Here is an 18,336-nt window from a genome sequence, read left to right as displayed (position 1 = left end):
AAAGTCAAATAAGACGGTGTGTAAAACTTCACTGCCCAGCCAAAAAAAAGTAACCACTTTGATTTAACTAGGCCAGTAGGTAAGGACTTTCCACTGGATAATAACTGCAGCGATATATAGGTTTTAGCTGAATACACGTTTTTAACCCTAACTGATGCAGTTAGTCACTTCTTTAATGTTTGTTTTTTCTGATGTAAAGTCAAGGTTGTAACTGTTTGCAGTAAAGTTGTGGGGCGCTCAACTGTTCTTTTGAATCTTTTGAATTTTGATACATTATATAATTACTTGTCTTTCAAATTTGAAGGAGGGTGAGCAAGCATCTTGAGGAACATTCATCATTAACTCCTCCAAAAAATATAGTTTATTTAATAATAACACTGAATATGTGAATCATAACAGTGATTGACAGCTGATAGGAATAATATGATTGTTAATATTAGCATATTCATTCAGACAAACATAGATGAGACAGTTAATTAATGTACTTAATGCAGCAGTCTGCATATTTGGTACCCCTGCTGGTCTAAGAGTGAAACAAACTCATTCAGTTAAAATTCATTAAATTATGTCTGCCACCTTATATATTTATATTTAAGGCTTTACTGATGTGCCACGATAATGTCACCTATAGTTATTGAGTTAAAATATCAATATTGTGGCTTTCCAAGTTAACATTGATTGATATGACTGCGATTAAATCAGCATATAGGGCCTTCTGCCAGGGGATACCACCCCTCAAATTCTCTTGCCACACCATGAATATTTTTCTAGATCCGCCCCTGCCAGGGAGTCTCCCATTAACAGAGGGATTCTCCTCCAGGGGCAGTTTTGATATACTGCTCTGGGGTTCTACCAGCCCACCAACACCTACTACACCATACACTATCCTAAAGCGGTCGGACATCCGATGCCAGAGTGCCTAAAATAGGGATACGACGGGCAGCGTGGTGTTAGAGGCCACGTTGTAAACTCCCCCCTAAGCAGACATATAACGTTGATCTTGCGTGTCGATTCTGTTTTTTTTTTAAGTCCTAAAAAGATTGGACGGCCGTTCACCGGAGCCTTATCAGCACCGGAGTTCGGTATCGGAGACGGCCTAGGTATTAACAATTTTGTTGTATCGAAGTTAGATTCCTTTTCAATATATACATAGAGAGTGAGAGGAGAGAGGAAGGAATTAATGGAGTGCAACTGCAAACAAGTAAACATTGTGGTAAATAATGCAGAAATAATAAGCTTTACAAGTAATCCTTATGAAGAAGGAAAGTCGCTCAATGATTAAAAAAATAATTTTCGAAAGAAACCATCCATCCATCTTCTCCCGCTTATCCGTGTTCGGGTCGCGGGGGTAGCAGTTCCAGCAGAGAGCCCCAAACGTTCCTTTCCCTGGCCACATCAACCAGCTCTGACTGGGGGATCCCAAGGCGCTCCCAGGCCAGAGAAGAGATATAATCCCTCCACCTGGTCCTACAGTAGGTCTACCCCGTTGGCTCTTCCCAGCTGGACGTGCCTGGAACACCTCCGGCGCCCAGGTGGCATCCTTATTAGGTGCCCGAACCAACTCAACTGGCTCCTTTCGACGCGCAGGAGGAGCGGTTCAACTCCGAGTCCCTCCCGGATGACTGATCTTCTCACCTTATCCCTAAGGGAGACGCCAGCCACCCTGTGGAGAAAACCCATCTCGGCCGCTTCCGCGAGAAAAAACATTGAATGTAAACATAACATTTTATGTTTATTAGATTTCTCTTCAGGGCACCTTTACATTTCAAATGATGTAATAATATGGAGGTGTAGAAATTGAGAATTGTCGCCTCATCTCTGAAATCTGACATCTCCTGTAGGTTGCAGTGCTATTGAGCAAATCACCATTTTAATTGCTCCATAGCCTGAAAGACTGAAAGTACAAACCCATGTTTGATTCTGTGTTTGTGTGTAAGCATGAGTCTCTGCAGCTGCTCCTTGTTGTATTGGACACAGAGTCACTGCCTGAGGAATACAAAAAGATTCATGAACAATCCTTTACGTACCATCACCTTTAATCGGATTTGCATTCTTTGTTTGTTTGGTTGTTTGCTTTGAAGGTCGTTACCACAACAAAGAATGTACATGTTATCCGATAGCTAATTTCCATATAAAAGTACAAATCAATTGTAGTTTCTACACCTCATTAAGCCAGCGTATTCTTATGTTTCAGTCTCTTTCTCAAAATAAATCCTCTTTTTGATGCAGCTCAGTAGTAATGATACATTGTAGTGTGTGTACAGCATTCGTGTAGGCTGCTATATATTCCAGTGATGATACAACTTGAATAATTGCACACATCCTCAAGAATAGAAACGATGAGTTCTTTAGAAAGAAAAAAATCTAATCTAATCGGTAAAAATAGGTGATTCAGAGGTTTTGTCATGAAGTTTTGCTGTACATAATATATATATTTTAACACAGCCTATTAATTGAAAAAGAAATATGTTTACCTGAGCATCTTAACCCTTATGTTGTTGACTCGTTTCAAGTTGAAATGATATAATAACTGTTTTTTTGTATCGTAACAAGGCTTCATGATATCCTCCACAACAGTTAAACACTACAAAACTGATTTTGAAAATGTTTGCCATATCTGAAGGTCTCTAAAAAAAAGTGTATAGTTTGGTGTTCGGGTCTGGGGAGACCCAGCAGAATTGTTTTGGGTGACTCGAGGTTAAATTCGGCCCAATCAAGATTCATCTTTGACTTTAGACAACCCCCCCCCTTCGTCCACTATAAGAATAATTGTTCGTATCATGCACCTGTTTTCCGCTCCCTCTGCCCCCCTCCCCCCACGGGAACTATACCTGAACTCACACATGCACGTGTGCAATATGTGGTGTAATGTGTTTGGGGCCATAACATTAAATTACAACAGGATTGTACGGTTATGAATGCATTATAAGTAATGATATAGTACAATATTGGATGATAGTCATTTTTTGTGTGTGTTTTGGACTGAGATAAAACATGGGTCAAAATTGAACCTCAAACACCATGAACGGTAACAGCTTTTGAACACAACATAAAAAAAAACTTAAAAAAAATAAATAAAATGCTTTTAAATAACTTATACAGTGTGTTGGGTAGTTACGTAAAAACAGTCAGTTTTGTTAGTATCATTAAATATCAAGACATATTTGGGTTATGGTTGCATAGTTAAATAGAATGATATTTGACCATCCACCAGCGCAAGATATTTGTCTTTGTATGACGAATAAAACAATACTCACAGCGACATTAACCGAAATAATAAAAGTGACACACATTACTGATCCTCAACAGTGTAGATTAGAACTATGGGTGCAAAAGTAAATAACATTAAATAAATATCTCAGAGCATTTATATATTTTTATGCGGTTGTCCTTATTCTAATTGGTACAAATGAGCCTTCTTTGAGATGACCATTGGAGCAGTTGTCCCAGGACAGAATCGCAGAGTGCCACCAGTAGGTGTCGTAGGTACATTGATTATAGCTCAAAGTGACACGGCTGGTTACTTCAAGCAGCTGAAGGCCATGCTGTTTTAATGCATATTTTATGGATCTAAGTGCTGTTACATTCAAAAGCTGTAACTTCTATGCACTTGACGTTTTCATTGAACCCCCCAGCAGCATGATCTAGATCAGTAGCTTTTGTCTCCATCTCCTATAAACCTGTCAGTCAATCACAGATCTTGAACCAGGGTCAAAAATCACTCAGCGTCTGCAGGCATTGTGGTGATGTAAATATAGAACATCTATTGCACGTCTGTCCGTCCTGGAGAGGGATCCTCCCCTGTTGATCTCCCTGAGGTTTCTTACATTTTCCCCATTAACTGGGGGGTTTCTGTTGGGGTGTTTCCTTGTCTGATGTGAGGGTCCAAGGACAGCGGGTGTCGTATTCATATTCTGCACAAACTGTAAAGTCCACTGAGACTAATTTAAAATGTGTGATATTGGGCTTTTTTACTCATGCATCATTTAATACATGTTTTGTATAATTTAGTTTCATTAACAAAAGAAGCAATACAAACTGGGAGAAATGTTGAGAGAGCGACCTTTTTGCTAAAATAATCAAATGATTAAAATCAATTTCTAATCTAAACAGTCTTCCTTGTGGGTTTACGATGACGTCATGACGCACGACGTCAACAAAGGGGACGACGCAGCCGTATCGTGAAAAGGGGAGGGCCCTCAGCGTTCAGTGTTTTTATTTATTTCTTTGTTTCATGTGTGCATAAAACAACAACAATGGTGGATAATTGAATAAGTGGAGATTCACGAGGATGAGCGAATGACATTTCCACTTCCAGTTTACCACACCGATAGAGAATCAACAGGGGGAGGATGAAGCGGCGCAATGCGGACTGCAGCAAACTCCGACGGCCAGTAAAACGGAACCGAATCACCGAGGGTATTTATAGCAGGTACAAAAAAAGGGGCTGGAGGGACCTTATTGTGTAACAATGGTGCCTCTGTGCATATGTAAAGACGGGGCTATGCTACATGCAGATTGAAGGAGAAGGGGTCTGTTGGAGCTGCACACCGAGCTAAAGGGGACATGCAGCCGCTTATTGTTAGAATTACAGGCCTTGTGTGCTATTTCGTACATGATGTGTCTCTGGTGTGCTGGTTAAATTCAAACGCAAGGTGGACGTAGGGTTTAAAGAATGCATTGTGTCAAATTCTGCTCAATGGAAATACGTGCAGCTAAATAAAGATAGCATGCACTTGTGATACAAAAAAACAGCTTGAGATGACAGCAGCTCTCACCTGGGCTTTGTCTGGCAGATGTGAACACGTCAAGGCATTATTAACCACCAAAATAATGACGTCTAACTGGAATATGCACATGTAATTTAAGGTACATGTTGCATTAAAATAGCATGTGTCTTTTTCTATGGATTGATTGATGGCAAGCCAGAGATAGAAACCAGCTGTGCTCTCAGCAACATGTCCAGACATGACACTGTACTCTATCCATACATCTCTACCCTTGTCTTTTTGACTTGTTAAGATCTATTTACCAGTCTTGTTCACTGTTGCTCTGTTGAAACTACATTACTTGCTTTTAATCTAGTAGGAACTCGAGGAAACACTATCTGCAATCACCCTTGTAGATATTATAAACATAACGCTGTTGTATAAACCTGATGATACAATCTAAATCCACAGTAAATCCTGTTTAGTCTCCCCCTCTTCATCCTCTCTCTTGTGTCCTTGGTTTCAACATTTTCCTCCATCTTTCCTTGTCTTCTGTCCACAGTACGTTCCTGTACCTGAAGTTCCTGGTGGTGTGGGTGTTAGTTCTGCTGGCTGACTTTGTGCTTGAGTTCAGGTTTGAGTACCTGTGGCCTTTCTGGCTTTTTATCCGAAGTGTCTACGACTCCTTCAGATATCAGGGACTGGTAAGAGCTTGTTTATGTGACCCTGACCCCCTTCTATAAGTGACATTAACCTGCATGTTATTATCCAAGCTGGAGGTAGAATGGAGCACATTTAGCTAGATAGAAAACAGAGGTTGAATACTATGCACCTTTTGAAATGATCTTGTTTCTTTCTCCCACACCTAGGCGTTCTCTGTTTTCTTTGTATGTGTGGCGTTTACGTCAGACATCATCTGCCTCCTCTTCATCCCCGTCCAATGGCTGTTTTTCGCTGCCAGCACCTACGTATGGGTCCAGTATGTCTGGCACACAGGTGAGTCTTACATTTTCTGTGGGCTCTTGAGACCTCTGCCAGCCAAACGGCCACGTTCACCTCACATGAACCTCACAGCTGCCAAATGTCTTGAGACTGAAGTGACTCTGATTTCCTACTTTTCTGCAGAAAGAGGAGTCTGTCTACCCACGGTATCGCTGTGGATCCTGTTTGTGTACATTGAAGCTGCCATTCGCTTCAAAGATCTGAAGAACTTCCACGTAGACCTGTGTCGACCCTTTGCTGCTCACTGGTAAACCTCATGTTAGAGTTGGTTGTCAAATTCCTATATTTTTTTTTTATAATGCCCATGATACATTTTAGGGTTATTGTAGGTATGCATATGAAGGCCATTGTAGGTTAAAAATTATTAATGCATGGCAGGGGAATCATGTATTTCTTTTCAAAGACATTTTGGGCTTTAAAGCAATAAAAACTACAAATGGTGTTGAAAAAAAAGGATGCATATTGTGATACAATAGCAGATGCTTCAATATGTAATGCCTACACATATAACAACGTGCTTATATTAATATTCATCTTTGTATTTCTCCTCACCTCCCAGTATCGGCTATCCAGTGGTGACGCTGGGCTTCGGCTTCAAAAGCTACGTCAGCTACAAGATGCGACTGAGGAAACAGAAGGAGGTGCAGAAAGAGAACGAGTTCTACATGCAGCTCCTCCTGCAGGCTCTACCACCAGAGCAACAGATGCTCCAGAGACAGGAGAGGGAGGCAGAGGAGGGTGAGAGACACACACACACACACACACACACACACACACACACACACACACACACACACACACACACACACACACACACACACACACACACACACACATACACATACACATACACATACACATACACACACACACACACATACATACCATGTATACATCACTTCAGGGGACATTACATTGACTTACATGCATTTCCTGCAGACTTACCCTAACCTTAACCAACACATGCCTAACCCTAACTAAGTCTTCACCCTAAAATGAATGATTCCCCTTATGGGGACCTCCATTATGTCCCCATAAGGGAGGCGAGTCCCCACACGTGACTGTAAACTGATTTAGGTCCCCACAAGTATAGTAATGCTAGAACACACACACACACACACACACACACACACACACACACACACACACACACACACACACACACACACACACACACACACACACACACACACACACACACACACACACACACCTTATCACAATACAGACAGTAGAGATGGCCCATGGATGTTGTGCTGTCAGAAGTACATCTCATGCATATGGAGCAAGGATTACAGGGGTTATCTGTTGGCACGTAATACGGTGGTTGGTCTGCTTTGCTTCCGAACAACAAACACATAAATCCAGACCTAGACTTACCTCCTCAGGCAGTCTTAGAGTAGATATTTTCTCTGGACTAGAGAGCTTTTTGTACATTTTTTTAGTTTATGTAAAGCCGGTAAGTATTGCTGTAACATCCTGCTGGAATACAAATGTCTGTAAGGATGTTCTCACCCTGGAACAGGCCATCGTTCAATCTAAGTTCATGTTCAAATATGCTCCCAATGTAAATGAAATGTTATTGTTACAGCAAAGTGTATATATAAGTGTAGCAATGTAGAATGAAGTGTGGTATATAACGGTATATATTTTTGCACATAGTGACGTAAATATTCTTGCAAAATCAATGGATGGCCTCACTAGAAGTAACAGCCAGTAGGAGCGTTAAAGTTTTGATGTGTCTTCTAACACTCCCTATATCTGCTCTCCTCCAGCTGCGTTAGCTAAAGGGATCACCGAGGTAGAACCAGCAGTCGTTTCCCAAAACGGATCAGCTCCAGCAAAGAAAAGCCCCTCAGTGCCGTTACCAGAACTGGAGTACCGGGAAAAAGGAAAAGACAGTACAGTGAAAGAGGGTAAAAAACAAAACTCAGTGGGAATCAATAACAACAGTATTGTAAACGCACTGGACTCCAAAGTACAGGAGACAGAGTACATAGAGAACTACGCCGGGGCAAAGAGACTGAATAACGACCTGGCGGGAGACAGCACACACACCGAAACCAACACACACTCTGCTTCTAAAGAGGAAATGGGAAGCACGGGGAAGAACTACAAAAACGCCAGCGGAGGCGGGGGAAACATTTCCAACTCGTCGCCACGGAATCACAGTTCTTCAAATGGCAGCGTGCCGCCAGGTTCCTCGGCCAATAAGAACGAGAAGAAGCAGAAGGGGGCGGGGAAAGGCCAGAAGGACCCGGTGGAGAACTGCATCCCCAACAACCAGCTGGGCAAGCCCGACGCCCTCGTACGGTAAGACACAGAATAGCAATATATGAGACTAGATCATGTTTTTTCCTGGTTTAAAAAGCTCCATTACAGTCACAGGTGGAATGTAACAAATGCACAAGATACCTGTACTTGAGTATTTCCATTTTATACTACTAAATACTTCTACTACACTAGAATTTGGAAGCCAATACTGTATGTTTTACTCCCCTACATGTATCTGACAACTTAGTTGCTGGTAACTTTGCAGACTCAGAATATTAAATATTAAATCTAATATCTAGAGCTAGTGTACAAAGTCATTAGGTTAGCTCCACATTTACCAGCTGTGATAGACACATTAATGCATTAATACTAATGAGTACTTTTGTTTTTACCATTGATAACAGTAATGCCTTTTTATTTAATTACCAGAGCTTGTTTAATATTTGCCTTCATCCACTTAGTCAATAACTCCACATTGCTGAGGGTTATTTATCAAATGCTCATTGCGTAAATATTTTTGGGAAGGCAACCCAATTTTTCTTCACATCGCCTAGCCTTAAAATGTCTCTTGTACCATTTCAAGTAGCCATTCTCCTTTTCCTTTACATCTTGTTGCAGCTGTTTGGAGATATGTTGTCTGTTTAACTGTCTGTTACACTTTCTCTATCACTTGTCCACGTGATTGATAAGATACAAGCCAATACACCTTCCTCACAGAACTGAAATATCCATCCTATACTTGTCTAGTAACATGAGGTATCTTTGCCTTTTCATGACCTTGTGACCCTTCTCCCTCCTGAAAGGCTGGAGCAGGATGTGAAGCGTCTGAAGGCGGATCTTCAGGCCAACAGGCAGCTGGAGTCGGAGCTGCGCAGTCAGGTGTCCTCTCTGAGCAGTCAGGACCGCAGCCTGCGCTCCGAACTGGGCCAGCTGCGGCAGGACAACGAGCTGCTGCAGAACAAGTGGGTGCACGTCGGTTTACTCGCCTACACCTGACAACAAGATTCAAGGCTTTCATTGTCATGCGTACATAGCTACAGTGTAGTTAGGTCACAGGCTCCTCCAACAGTGCAACACAATCAAACAGATATAACAGTGTAAGTAAATCAAATCAAATAGGATAGAAGTAGTGCCATAAGAGTCAAGTGATACATAATTTGTAAGTTGCAAACAGGTGAATGTTATGGATGTTCTTAGTTCAGGTGTTTAACAGTCTTAAGGCCTTTGGGATGAAACTGTCCCCCCTTAGTTCTTCTACAATTAATACCATCTTATGAGAGCGCATTGAGATAAGCAGCGGGTTAGTTGAAGGGGTAGTTTAGGTTATTGAAAGGGACTTTATATGAGGTACTTATCTACAGTCAGTGGAAGCCCTCAAGTTAATAGAATCCGTAATGCTGCCTCCCTGGACATCTTTAAATCATCATTAAAAACACACCTGTTCACCCTGGCCTTCGGGCCCTAGCCCTTTTCTGGTCCCCCGGCTTCCTTTATTTATTTATTTGGTTTGCCCGTTGATTGTCTGTTTGTTTTTCTTTGTCCACCATGTACAGCAACCTTGTGTCCCTTGAAACGCGCTATATAAATATCATTTATTATTATTATTATTAATATTATTATGAATAGAAACCGACCGTTTGGAGCCACCAGACCCCATGAACAAAAACTGTAATTTAACTTCAGAGAACACGGGAGAAAGCTGCTCTTCTGCTGCCTGAACCGTTTAGTTTGTTAAGTGAGTTATTGTGTGACTTTACTTGGTGTTTTATGGGGAGAGTCTGGGTTCATTAACCCTTGTGTTGTGTTCGAAAGCTGTTACCGTTCATGGGGTTCGCGGGTACATTTTGACCCATGTTTTATCTCAGTTCAAAACACACACAAAAATGACTCATCCAATATTGTTTTAATTACATCATAACTCACTTATAATGCATTCATAACCGTACAATCCTGTTGTATTTAATGTTATGACCCTAAAACACATTACACCACATATTGCCCACGTGCATGTGTGAGTTCAGGTTCAAGTGTTAGTGTGCATATTCTTTGAGAAAGGTGGAGTTCCCGTGGGGGGAGGGGGGCAGAGAGAGGGGAGACCAGGTGCGAAAAATTATTGTTACAGTGGATGAAGGGGGTGGGGGGGGGGGGGGGGAGGGGTGTCTGAAGTCAAAGATGAATCTGGATTGGGCCGAATTTGAACTCGAGTCACCCAAAACAATTCTGCTGGGTCTCCCCAGACCCCAACACCAAATGATACACTTTTTTTTTTAGAGACCTTCAGACTTGGCAAAAATGGTCAAAATCTGTTTTGCAGTGTTTATATATCTGTTGTGGAGGATATCATGAAGCCTGGTTCCGATACAAAAAAGTAGAGCGTAGTTATTATATCATTTTAACTTGAAACGGGTCACAGGGGACCCCAACACAAAATGAGGGTTAAAGACACACTACATCAAAAACAAATGATCCGATGGAGACGGTGGTAGACCGGAAAATCCTAGGTAAAATGACAGTGTTTGTCAAAGGAGTCTTGTGAGTTTAGCAAGAGGATAGATAATCCTCCCACAGCTAATTCTGGCAATAGCTGTATTTGAAAACAAGTGAAATAGTAGGAATACCTTTTTGAGGAAAGGCTGTTCAGGTTTTCAGCACATGACTATATGAACTTACTACTGAACTGAAGACTGGGATTTAAACTATTGACTCATTGATCTTTATCTCAGTGACAAGCCTCGGTACACAAACATCCCTTTCTCAAAGGTGTGTTATCAGTGAACAAACATGAAGGTTAAACCCTTTAAATCTTAGGTGTATTTACAAAAAGACGGATACAGTTCCATCAATTATAAGAGTGTTATATTGTCTAAAGCAGGGGTTCCCAAACTTTTTTCAGTAATGTACCCCCTTTGAAACATTTTCTCAGCCGAGTACCCCCTGACCGACCCCGGACATGTTTGACAGAAAAAGCCTATATAAGTAATTACAATATAGTGATGTTCCCTCAGTGTTTGATTTATTAACTCCTTATGAATTACAACAAACTAAGGATATTTTCATTTTATGCATGAAAAAAAGATTTTTCCAAGGAGCTTTTCAATTGAATTAATATATGTTTAACAAACCAATGAACAAAATGATATATTATTAAAAACTATAAATACATTACACAAATGTAACATGTTTATATGAGGACCCCCTTAGTGGTTCTAGGAATATTTTATATAAAATTGTGTTTTCTATTTCATTTATTGTACTAAGATTATTTTTGTAATCATTCATGGATTGTTTTAATTAACCTTTTTATTTGTTTTACCTCACGTGCCCCCTGCAGTACCCCAACGTACCCATAGGGGTCCACGTACCCCCATTTGAGAATCACTGGTCTAAAGAAACGACCAAAATACTTCATATTTGACTGTTTCTCTCCGTACTTCAGGCTCCACAGTGCCGTCCAGGCCAAGCAGAAGGACAAGCAGACCATCTCTCAGCTGGAGAAGAGGCTGAAGGCGGAGCAGGAGGCTCGCGCCCTCGCCGAGAAACAGCTGGCCGAGGAGAGGAAGAGGAAGAAGATGGAGGACGCCACTGCTGCCAGAGCCGTAGCTCTAGCTGCTGCCACCAGGTACTCACAGTGAAAAGAGCGAATCAGATATTCACATAAGACAGGACGTGAAAGATCAGCTGGCTCTGGTGCTGTGTCTCAATTCGCTGTACTAACATTTTATATTTTGAGTGCAAAAGTGCGTCCCAATGCCAAGTATGTCTCTAGGACAGGGGTGTCAAACTCAAGGCCCGGGGGCCAAATCCGGCCCGCAACTTCATTTTATGTGGTCCGCAAGAGCATGCAAAGAATATAATACGTTTATTATACGCTTACATGGCACTTTACAGAAGCAGGTTGCCCATAAACTACATGTCCCACAATGCATCTCGTTTTGTGACATGCGCACTGAAGAGACTTGCAATTATTTGCCCTGGACTTCTGCTTTCAGACGTACCGGTAGTTAGTTACTACCTTATCTGATAATAATCCAATTCAGAGGTAATAATGTAACATAATACATTATTTTATATATATATATATATATATATATATATATATATATAAAACTATATATGTATATTTATATAGTTACAACCGGCCCTTTGAGTGCAACCATAATGCTAATGTGGCCCGCGATGAAATTGAGTTTGACACCCCTGCTCTAGGAGAACATGGATACTGATGTTGCTACGAAACGAAACATTCGCGATAATCCGATGAGGTTATCAGAGCGTTAGACAAGTAAAGGTTAGCCCGCTTTTTTACGTACAACTACACTTTTGTCTAAAAGAAGCCACTGTTGATTTAATAGGGTTGATTGAGCAGTCTGTCATTTCCACCTCAAACTATACCATTGCCTCTGTAGCGATCGTCAGTTCCTGTGAGAGCACAGCAGCCTTGTGAGATTTGCTGCAGGTCGAAAATCATGCTCTGCAATAGTCTTCCCAGTGCCCGACATGGCAGTGTGCTAAGCAGAGTATCCAAATTGAAACACAGCATTTAAAAAACTTTGCCTTTCCCACTATCAAAGTGCTGTTCTTCTCCCCTGGCCAACAGAGTGGAGTCCACTGATTCTCTGCGAGGCCACATCAGAGAGCTGGAGATGGAGTGCAAGAAGCTCAGCATGGACCTGAAGCTGAAGGAGGAGCAGATCAGGGAGCTGGAGGGCAAGTGTCAGGTGAGGGGGAAAACACTACTCTGGTATCTGGTTCTGATAAGATAAAGCTCAGGGTTAATGAGGGGCTGCTTCCTAGGTCCTTGAGAAGATTGTATAATAAATGATCTGAGTTCTGGGACTAACTGGGAATAAGCTCTTATGACCAAGAACAATGACTGTGGTCACTTTACTCAAATGATATGCCATTTGAGTAAAGTGATCACATATACAGACCCTGTGGCTTCTGATTGCTTCAACCATTTACCGCAGCTTTGTTTGGATATAAGAAACTTGTTTGGTCGCTTATAATAATTCTTGCATGACTGTAAAATACACACAGAACATGTTTTGTCCTCCCAATGCACATTCTCTTTCCTCTCCTGTTATTATTATGTAATTATTTCAACAAGGACCATGCATACAAATACATTACTCTCAGAAAAGAGAGGAGATGAATTCTGCCAGATTTGAGCTAATAGCTCATTTCCATCCGTCAAATGCAGGAGCTGAGGAAGTATAAAGAGAACGAGAAGGACACGGAGGTCTTGATGTCGGCGCTGTCAGCCATGCAGGACAAGACGCAGCACCTGGAGAACAGCCTGAGTGCTGAGACCAGGATCAAGCTGGACCTGTTCTCTGCCCTGGGGGACGCCAAGAGGCAGCTGGAGATCGCACAAGGTAGGTGTTAGCAGAGGGAAGCTCAACGCTCTTTGCTGTTAGCACCCAGATAAGACTGTCAAGTGTTGCGGAGGAAATAAAGCGTCTGGGACCGCAGCACTTCGTTTAACGGACACTCACATTGGAGGCGTGGCTTTATTTATACATGAACTTTAACCTTACATTTAATTGGCTGTCAGCTGTGCACAACAGAACTGCTCCGAGCACTAGACTGGACTAGCGATAGCAGAGTGAACAGTCCGGCAGTGGCTCAGTCAGTAGGGGCTTGGACTGTGAGCCGCAGGGTCGCCGGTTCAAGTCCCCGAACAGACCTAAATATGGGGTGCTTCTCAATGTGGAGGACGCTTGCTTGGTAGCACATGTCTTCCGAGTCACTTCTTTCAGAAGCTAGGTAAGAATCCTTCCTGGCATTTTGAAAACGAAGAGTGCAACAGGCGAGAAGGTGTGCGTCATATGAGAGGCCCAGCCTTACATTTTCCGCCACAGATTTTGTGAAATTGGTTCGTGCGCAAAGCATTGTGGGGATTTTAAGGCCGCGGTGTCTACACAGGTGCAGCCTATGCTGGACATTGGAACAGTCCTTCGGCGGGACTCGATGACGTAGTATGCTTGAAATAGTGGCTCTGGAGCACCCTTCCTCGACATCGAGAAGCACCCATGGAGTGTGGACTACTCCTTGGAGAGGTCCCAGTTCACCTCCTGCTCTGCCGTGGTACCCTTGTGCAAGGCACCGGACACCCCCCCACTCCCGTTGCTCCCCGGGCGCTGTACAATAGCTGCCCACTGCTCCTAGTACTAGACTCCTGGTGCTAGGATGGGTTAAAAGCAGAGAACACATTTCACTGTGTGCTGTGTGCTCTGCATGTGTGACCATTAAAGAGGGTTTCATCCCTCCCAATATTATTATTATTATTATTATTATTATTGACAGGTTCAGGAGGGGTAGTTAGTTAATCGATCGCAGGTGGCGTCATGCTCGCGGACGGATAAAAAAAGATTCAACCTAAACGGGTCGCGAAATCTACTTTGGTGGTCGTTAATGTACCTGGGCAGTTCCCGCCCAAGTAAAGTCTATGTGTGGGAAACCCTGGGTATCGATGTGATGTAGAAGTCATATTTGTCAGTGTAGGAAAACCTCACTTTTTAGGCAAGGTTATGTGATCTTAAATCAGGGGTGTCCAAACGGTTTTCCCAGAGGGCCACATACAGAAGGATATGCGAAGGGCTGGGCCGCTCACTAGAAGTATACTGCCTCATAAGTTCAGTTATAAGTTAGCAAAATCAACCAAAAGTAGGTAAATGATGCTTAATGAGCCTAAATCACAGCTAAAGTGTTTCAATTATTTTGTGAGAAGCACTTTCCTTAAAACAGAAGCCTTAGATTGCTTATCACAAAAAATAGGTTATGAGCTTTTTTTGTATTAACTTAGATTTGTGAGAACACGTTTTCAACTTTAACTGACTGAGTCTATTTGAAAAGTGGGCTTATTAACACGTGATTTTTACTGTGTAATATCTGTTTTCGTCTATATTTAAGAAGAGGGCCATACTCCATTATACTTTTTTAACTCCGACACCCCTCTCTTAAAGCTTTTGAGGATTAGATTTCCAGAGCAACGGTCCCCTTGCTCTTCTCTCAACGCTGTGATACAAACGTCCTTGTCTCCTTTGTCCTCCAGGCCAGATCCACAAGAGGGAGCAGGAGATCGCCGAGCTGAAGCAGAAGATAGCGGAGGTGATGGCGGTGATGCCGAGCCTCTCCTACTCCTCGGACAGCAACAACATGAGCCCCGTCACGCCCCACTACTCCTCCAAGTTCATGGACAATAGTCCCTCCTCCCTGGACCCCAACGCCTCAGTCTACCAGCCCCTCAAGAAGTGACTCTGACAGAACTTTGTCCTCTTTTGGGTTTATTTCTGAGTTGACCAGCCCCTGACAGTTTTTTGCACTCTGATGTTACCACACGGCGCTCACAAGCCCTCCAGACATCCTTTGTTTTTTGTTGGATTATTATTTCGAGAGGGTTGTGTACGATATTTTCTGTGGTGAGTTTGGGGATTTAGCCATTTAGACAGTGTTATTTGTTTTGAAGGGGGAGAAAGGAACACTATTTGTTAGCCAAATGTTTACTGATGGGCCGTCATGCATCGCTTCATCTTCTCTTGGTGTCAGAATATCCCCCCCCTATACATATCTTCTTTAATATTAAACTGACACACAGGTGTTTTTCATTTTAAAAAACAATTGGATTTTCCTTAAACTCACCTGTAAAGTGTTGCCCAGCGAGAGATACATGAATGTAAAGCTATTCATGTTTGTCCACCACCGTTATCTAAAATCAGTGATTGTATTGTTTTAGTTACGGCAATGTAGATTTTCTTCAAAAAATTGTGATATTGAAACGTTTGCTGTGTCCTTCAGGTATTCCAATACAATTTATACTCTGGAATAGTACCGGGAATATCAGTTAGTGGACGAAGCAGATGATGTCATGTCCTAAAAATGAAATAAAACAGGCCACTGCTACTGTACATTCGACCTGGCACTGCCAAAATATCCACCCGTTTGCTGCAGACAACCTTTCCTTTCCTTCTGGACCAAATTAGACCCCGTCAGGCCATATCGTTCTCACAAGTCAATGATGTCGAAGGTAACTGCTTTTACCGTTATTTGCAGATTTTTTACAGTGCCTTCTCTTTTTTAAGATGCGAAAACGACATAATCCTGGGATCTAAAAGCATCATTTCTCTATCTAGCTCTGATTCGCCTGGTTTCCATTCAAGATTTCTGATCCTGTCAATTCAGTATTCAAAGGTTAAAACAATGAGACACAGTTTCTTTCCAACACAGACTCAAAAGGGAAAACAAAACGTTGGATATGGCACATGTCATTTCATAGTGACGCAGTCTTGGTACGCCAAACAACCACCAAACTGATTGTCTATGCCGAGAGTTGGCATTTAGTTGTTTACAACGATGTACATTACTTATTAAATGAGGAATGTTTGTTTATTTCATTTCAAGTGCCAAGTGTTGATGTTCAGTTTCCATCCATACTCGATGTAGCTAGCATAATGTTTGCAGAACGGTGCTGTTATTTCTTTGTCATTATTGGGATGGTGTTGTGTTTACAAACTTCTGGGCTGAAGTGTTCAGTCGGACTGATTGTGTTTTCCACATGTTTATTTATTTGTTCCAGAATTTTCTTCACCTCCTTGATATTTCCCATCATTCAGTTGAGTTCCTATATTTTTCTACCAGGAAGGATTCTGTGAATGTGTTGTGTTGGGAAAAGGTTTCCCCCCCCCCCCCCCCCCCCCCCCCCCCCAACCATTTGACCATGTTGTGCTGTCATGTTGCCTACCTGGGGGAAAAAAAAGTATTATTTGTGGATCGCTCTGGTGTTGTGAATTCAGTTCTCGAAGTTGCTTTTATAGGTTTGTGGAATGAAAAGAAGGTTTGAAGAAAAAAAAAAAGTGCTTTGTTTTATCTTTTTTTTCATTGTTCCACCATGTTTGTTTTCTTTACTCAAAGTGATGGTGGCTGTGTCACTCTGTTCACTTTGACCATCACTATTAAAGAAAGTCTTGCTGGTGGCAATGCAAGCTGTTCAGTATGTGAACGTGTCCTCATCTGTGTGTCTTATTTCACTTGTTATAACATTTGCAAGATCCAGAGGTGGAAGTAGTACTCAGATCTTGTTGTTGAGTAAAAGTAGAAGTACTCAGATCTTGTTGTGGAGTAAAAATAGAAGTACTCAGATCTTGTTGAGTAAAAGTAGAAGTACTCAGATCTTGTACTTGAGTAAAAGTAGAAGTACTCAGATCTTGTTGTTGAGTAAAAGTAGAAGTACTCAGATCTTGTTGTTGAGTAAAAGTAGAAGTACTCAGATCTTGTTGAATAAAAGTAGAAGTGCTCAGATCTTGTCCTTGAGTAAAAGTAGAAGTACTCAGATCTTGTACTTGAGTACAAGTAGAAGTACTCAGATCTTGTTGAGTAAAAGTAGAAGTACTCAGATCTTGTCCTTGAGTAAAAGTACTCAGATCTTGTCCTTGAGTAAAAGTACTCAGATCTTGTACTTGAGTAAAAGTAGAAGTACTCAGATCTTGTCCTTGAGTAAAAGTAGAAGTACCCAGATCTTGTCCTTGAGTAAAAGTACTCAGATCTTGTACTTGAGTAAAAGTAGAAGTACTCAGATCTTGTTGTTGAGTAAAAGTAGAAGTACTCAGATCTTGTTGAATAAAAGTAGAAGTGCTCAGATCTTGTCCTTGAGTAAAAGTAGAAGTACTCAGATCTTGTACTTGAGTACAAGTAGAAGTACTCAGATCTTGTTGAGTAAAAGTAGAAGTACTCAGATCTTGTTCTTGAGTAAAAGTACTCAGATCTTGTCCTTGAGTAAAAGTAGAAGTACTCAGATCTTGTACTTGAGTAAAAGTAGAAGTACTCAGATCTTGTACTTGAGTAAAAGCAGAAGTACTCAGATCTTGTCCTTGAGTAAAAGTAGAAGTACTCAGATCTTGTACTTGAGTAAAAGTAGAAGTACTCAGATCTTGTACTTGAGTAAAAGTAGAAGTACTCAGATCTTGTTGTTGAGTAAAAGTAGAAGTACTCAGATCTTGTCCTTGAGTAAAAGTAGAAGTACTCAGATCTTGTCCTTGAGTAAAAGTACTCAGATCTTGTACTTGAGTAAAAGTAGAAGTACTCAGATCTTGTTGTTGAGTAAAAGTAGAAGTACTCAGATCTTGTACTTGAGTACAAGTAGAAGTACTCAGATCTTGTTGAGTAAAAGTAGAAGTACTCAGATCTTGTCCTTGAGTAAAAGTACTCAGATCTTGTACTTGAGTAAAAGTAGAAGTACTCAGATCTTGTCCTTGAGTAAAAGTAGAAGTACTCAGATCTTGTACTTGAGTAAAAGTAGAAGTACTCAGGTCTTGTTGAGTAAAAGTAGAAGTACTCATATCTTGTACTTGAGTAA

The 18,336-nt window shown here is 41.5% G+C and overlaps 1 protein-coding gene across 1 annotated transcript; it reads left to right on the top strand.

The window, feature by feature from the left end:
* The first annotated feature begins 4,184 nt into the window (after positions 1–4,184).
* maco1a (macoilin 1a) lies at positions 4,185–16,983 on the top strand. The gene is made up of 11 exons (XM_079656409.1): positions 4,185–4,432; positions 5,272–5,413; positions 5,579–5,705; positions 5,835–5,958; positions 6,271–6,449; positions 7,487–8,024; positions 8,789–8,947; positions 11,422–11,604; positions 12,583–12,703; positions 13,186–13,360; positions 15,040–16,983. The coding sequence occupies exons 1-11, from the start codon at positions 4,353–4,355 to the stop codon at positions 15,240–15,242; spliced, it is 2,031 nt and encodes a 676-aa protein (XP_079512535.1). The 5' UTR covers positions 4,185–4,352; the 3' UTR covers positions 15,243–16,983.
* Positions 16,984–18,336: the final 1,353 nt, after the last annotated feature.

Source organism: Notothenia rossii (assembly GCF_949606895.1).
Source record: "Notothenia rossii genome assembly, chromosome: 10".
Taxonomy (NCBI): domain Eukaryota; kingdom Metazoa; phylum Chordata; class Actinopteri; order Perciformes; family Nototheniidae; genus Notothenia; species Notothenia rossii.
Note: the sequence above shows the minus strand (reverse complement) of the source record. Positions and strands in the feature narration are given on the sequence as shown.

Bases quoted from the DNA above. Each gene is read 5' to 3' on its own strand.
- maco1a (XM_079656409.1), top strand. From the start codon at position 4,353: ATGAAGCGGCGCAATGCGGACTGCAGCAAACTCCGACGGCCAGTAAAA. The intron at 5,706-5,834 runs GTGAGTCTTACA...ACTTTTCTGCAG, and splicing joins CCAGTATGTCTGGCACACAG to AAAGAGGAGTCTGTCTACCC. The intron at 11,605-12,582 runs GTACTCACAGTG...CCTGGCCAACAG, and splicing joins GCTCTAGCTGCTGCCACCAG to AGTGGAGTCCACTGATTCTC.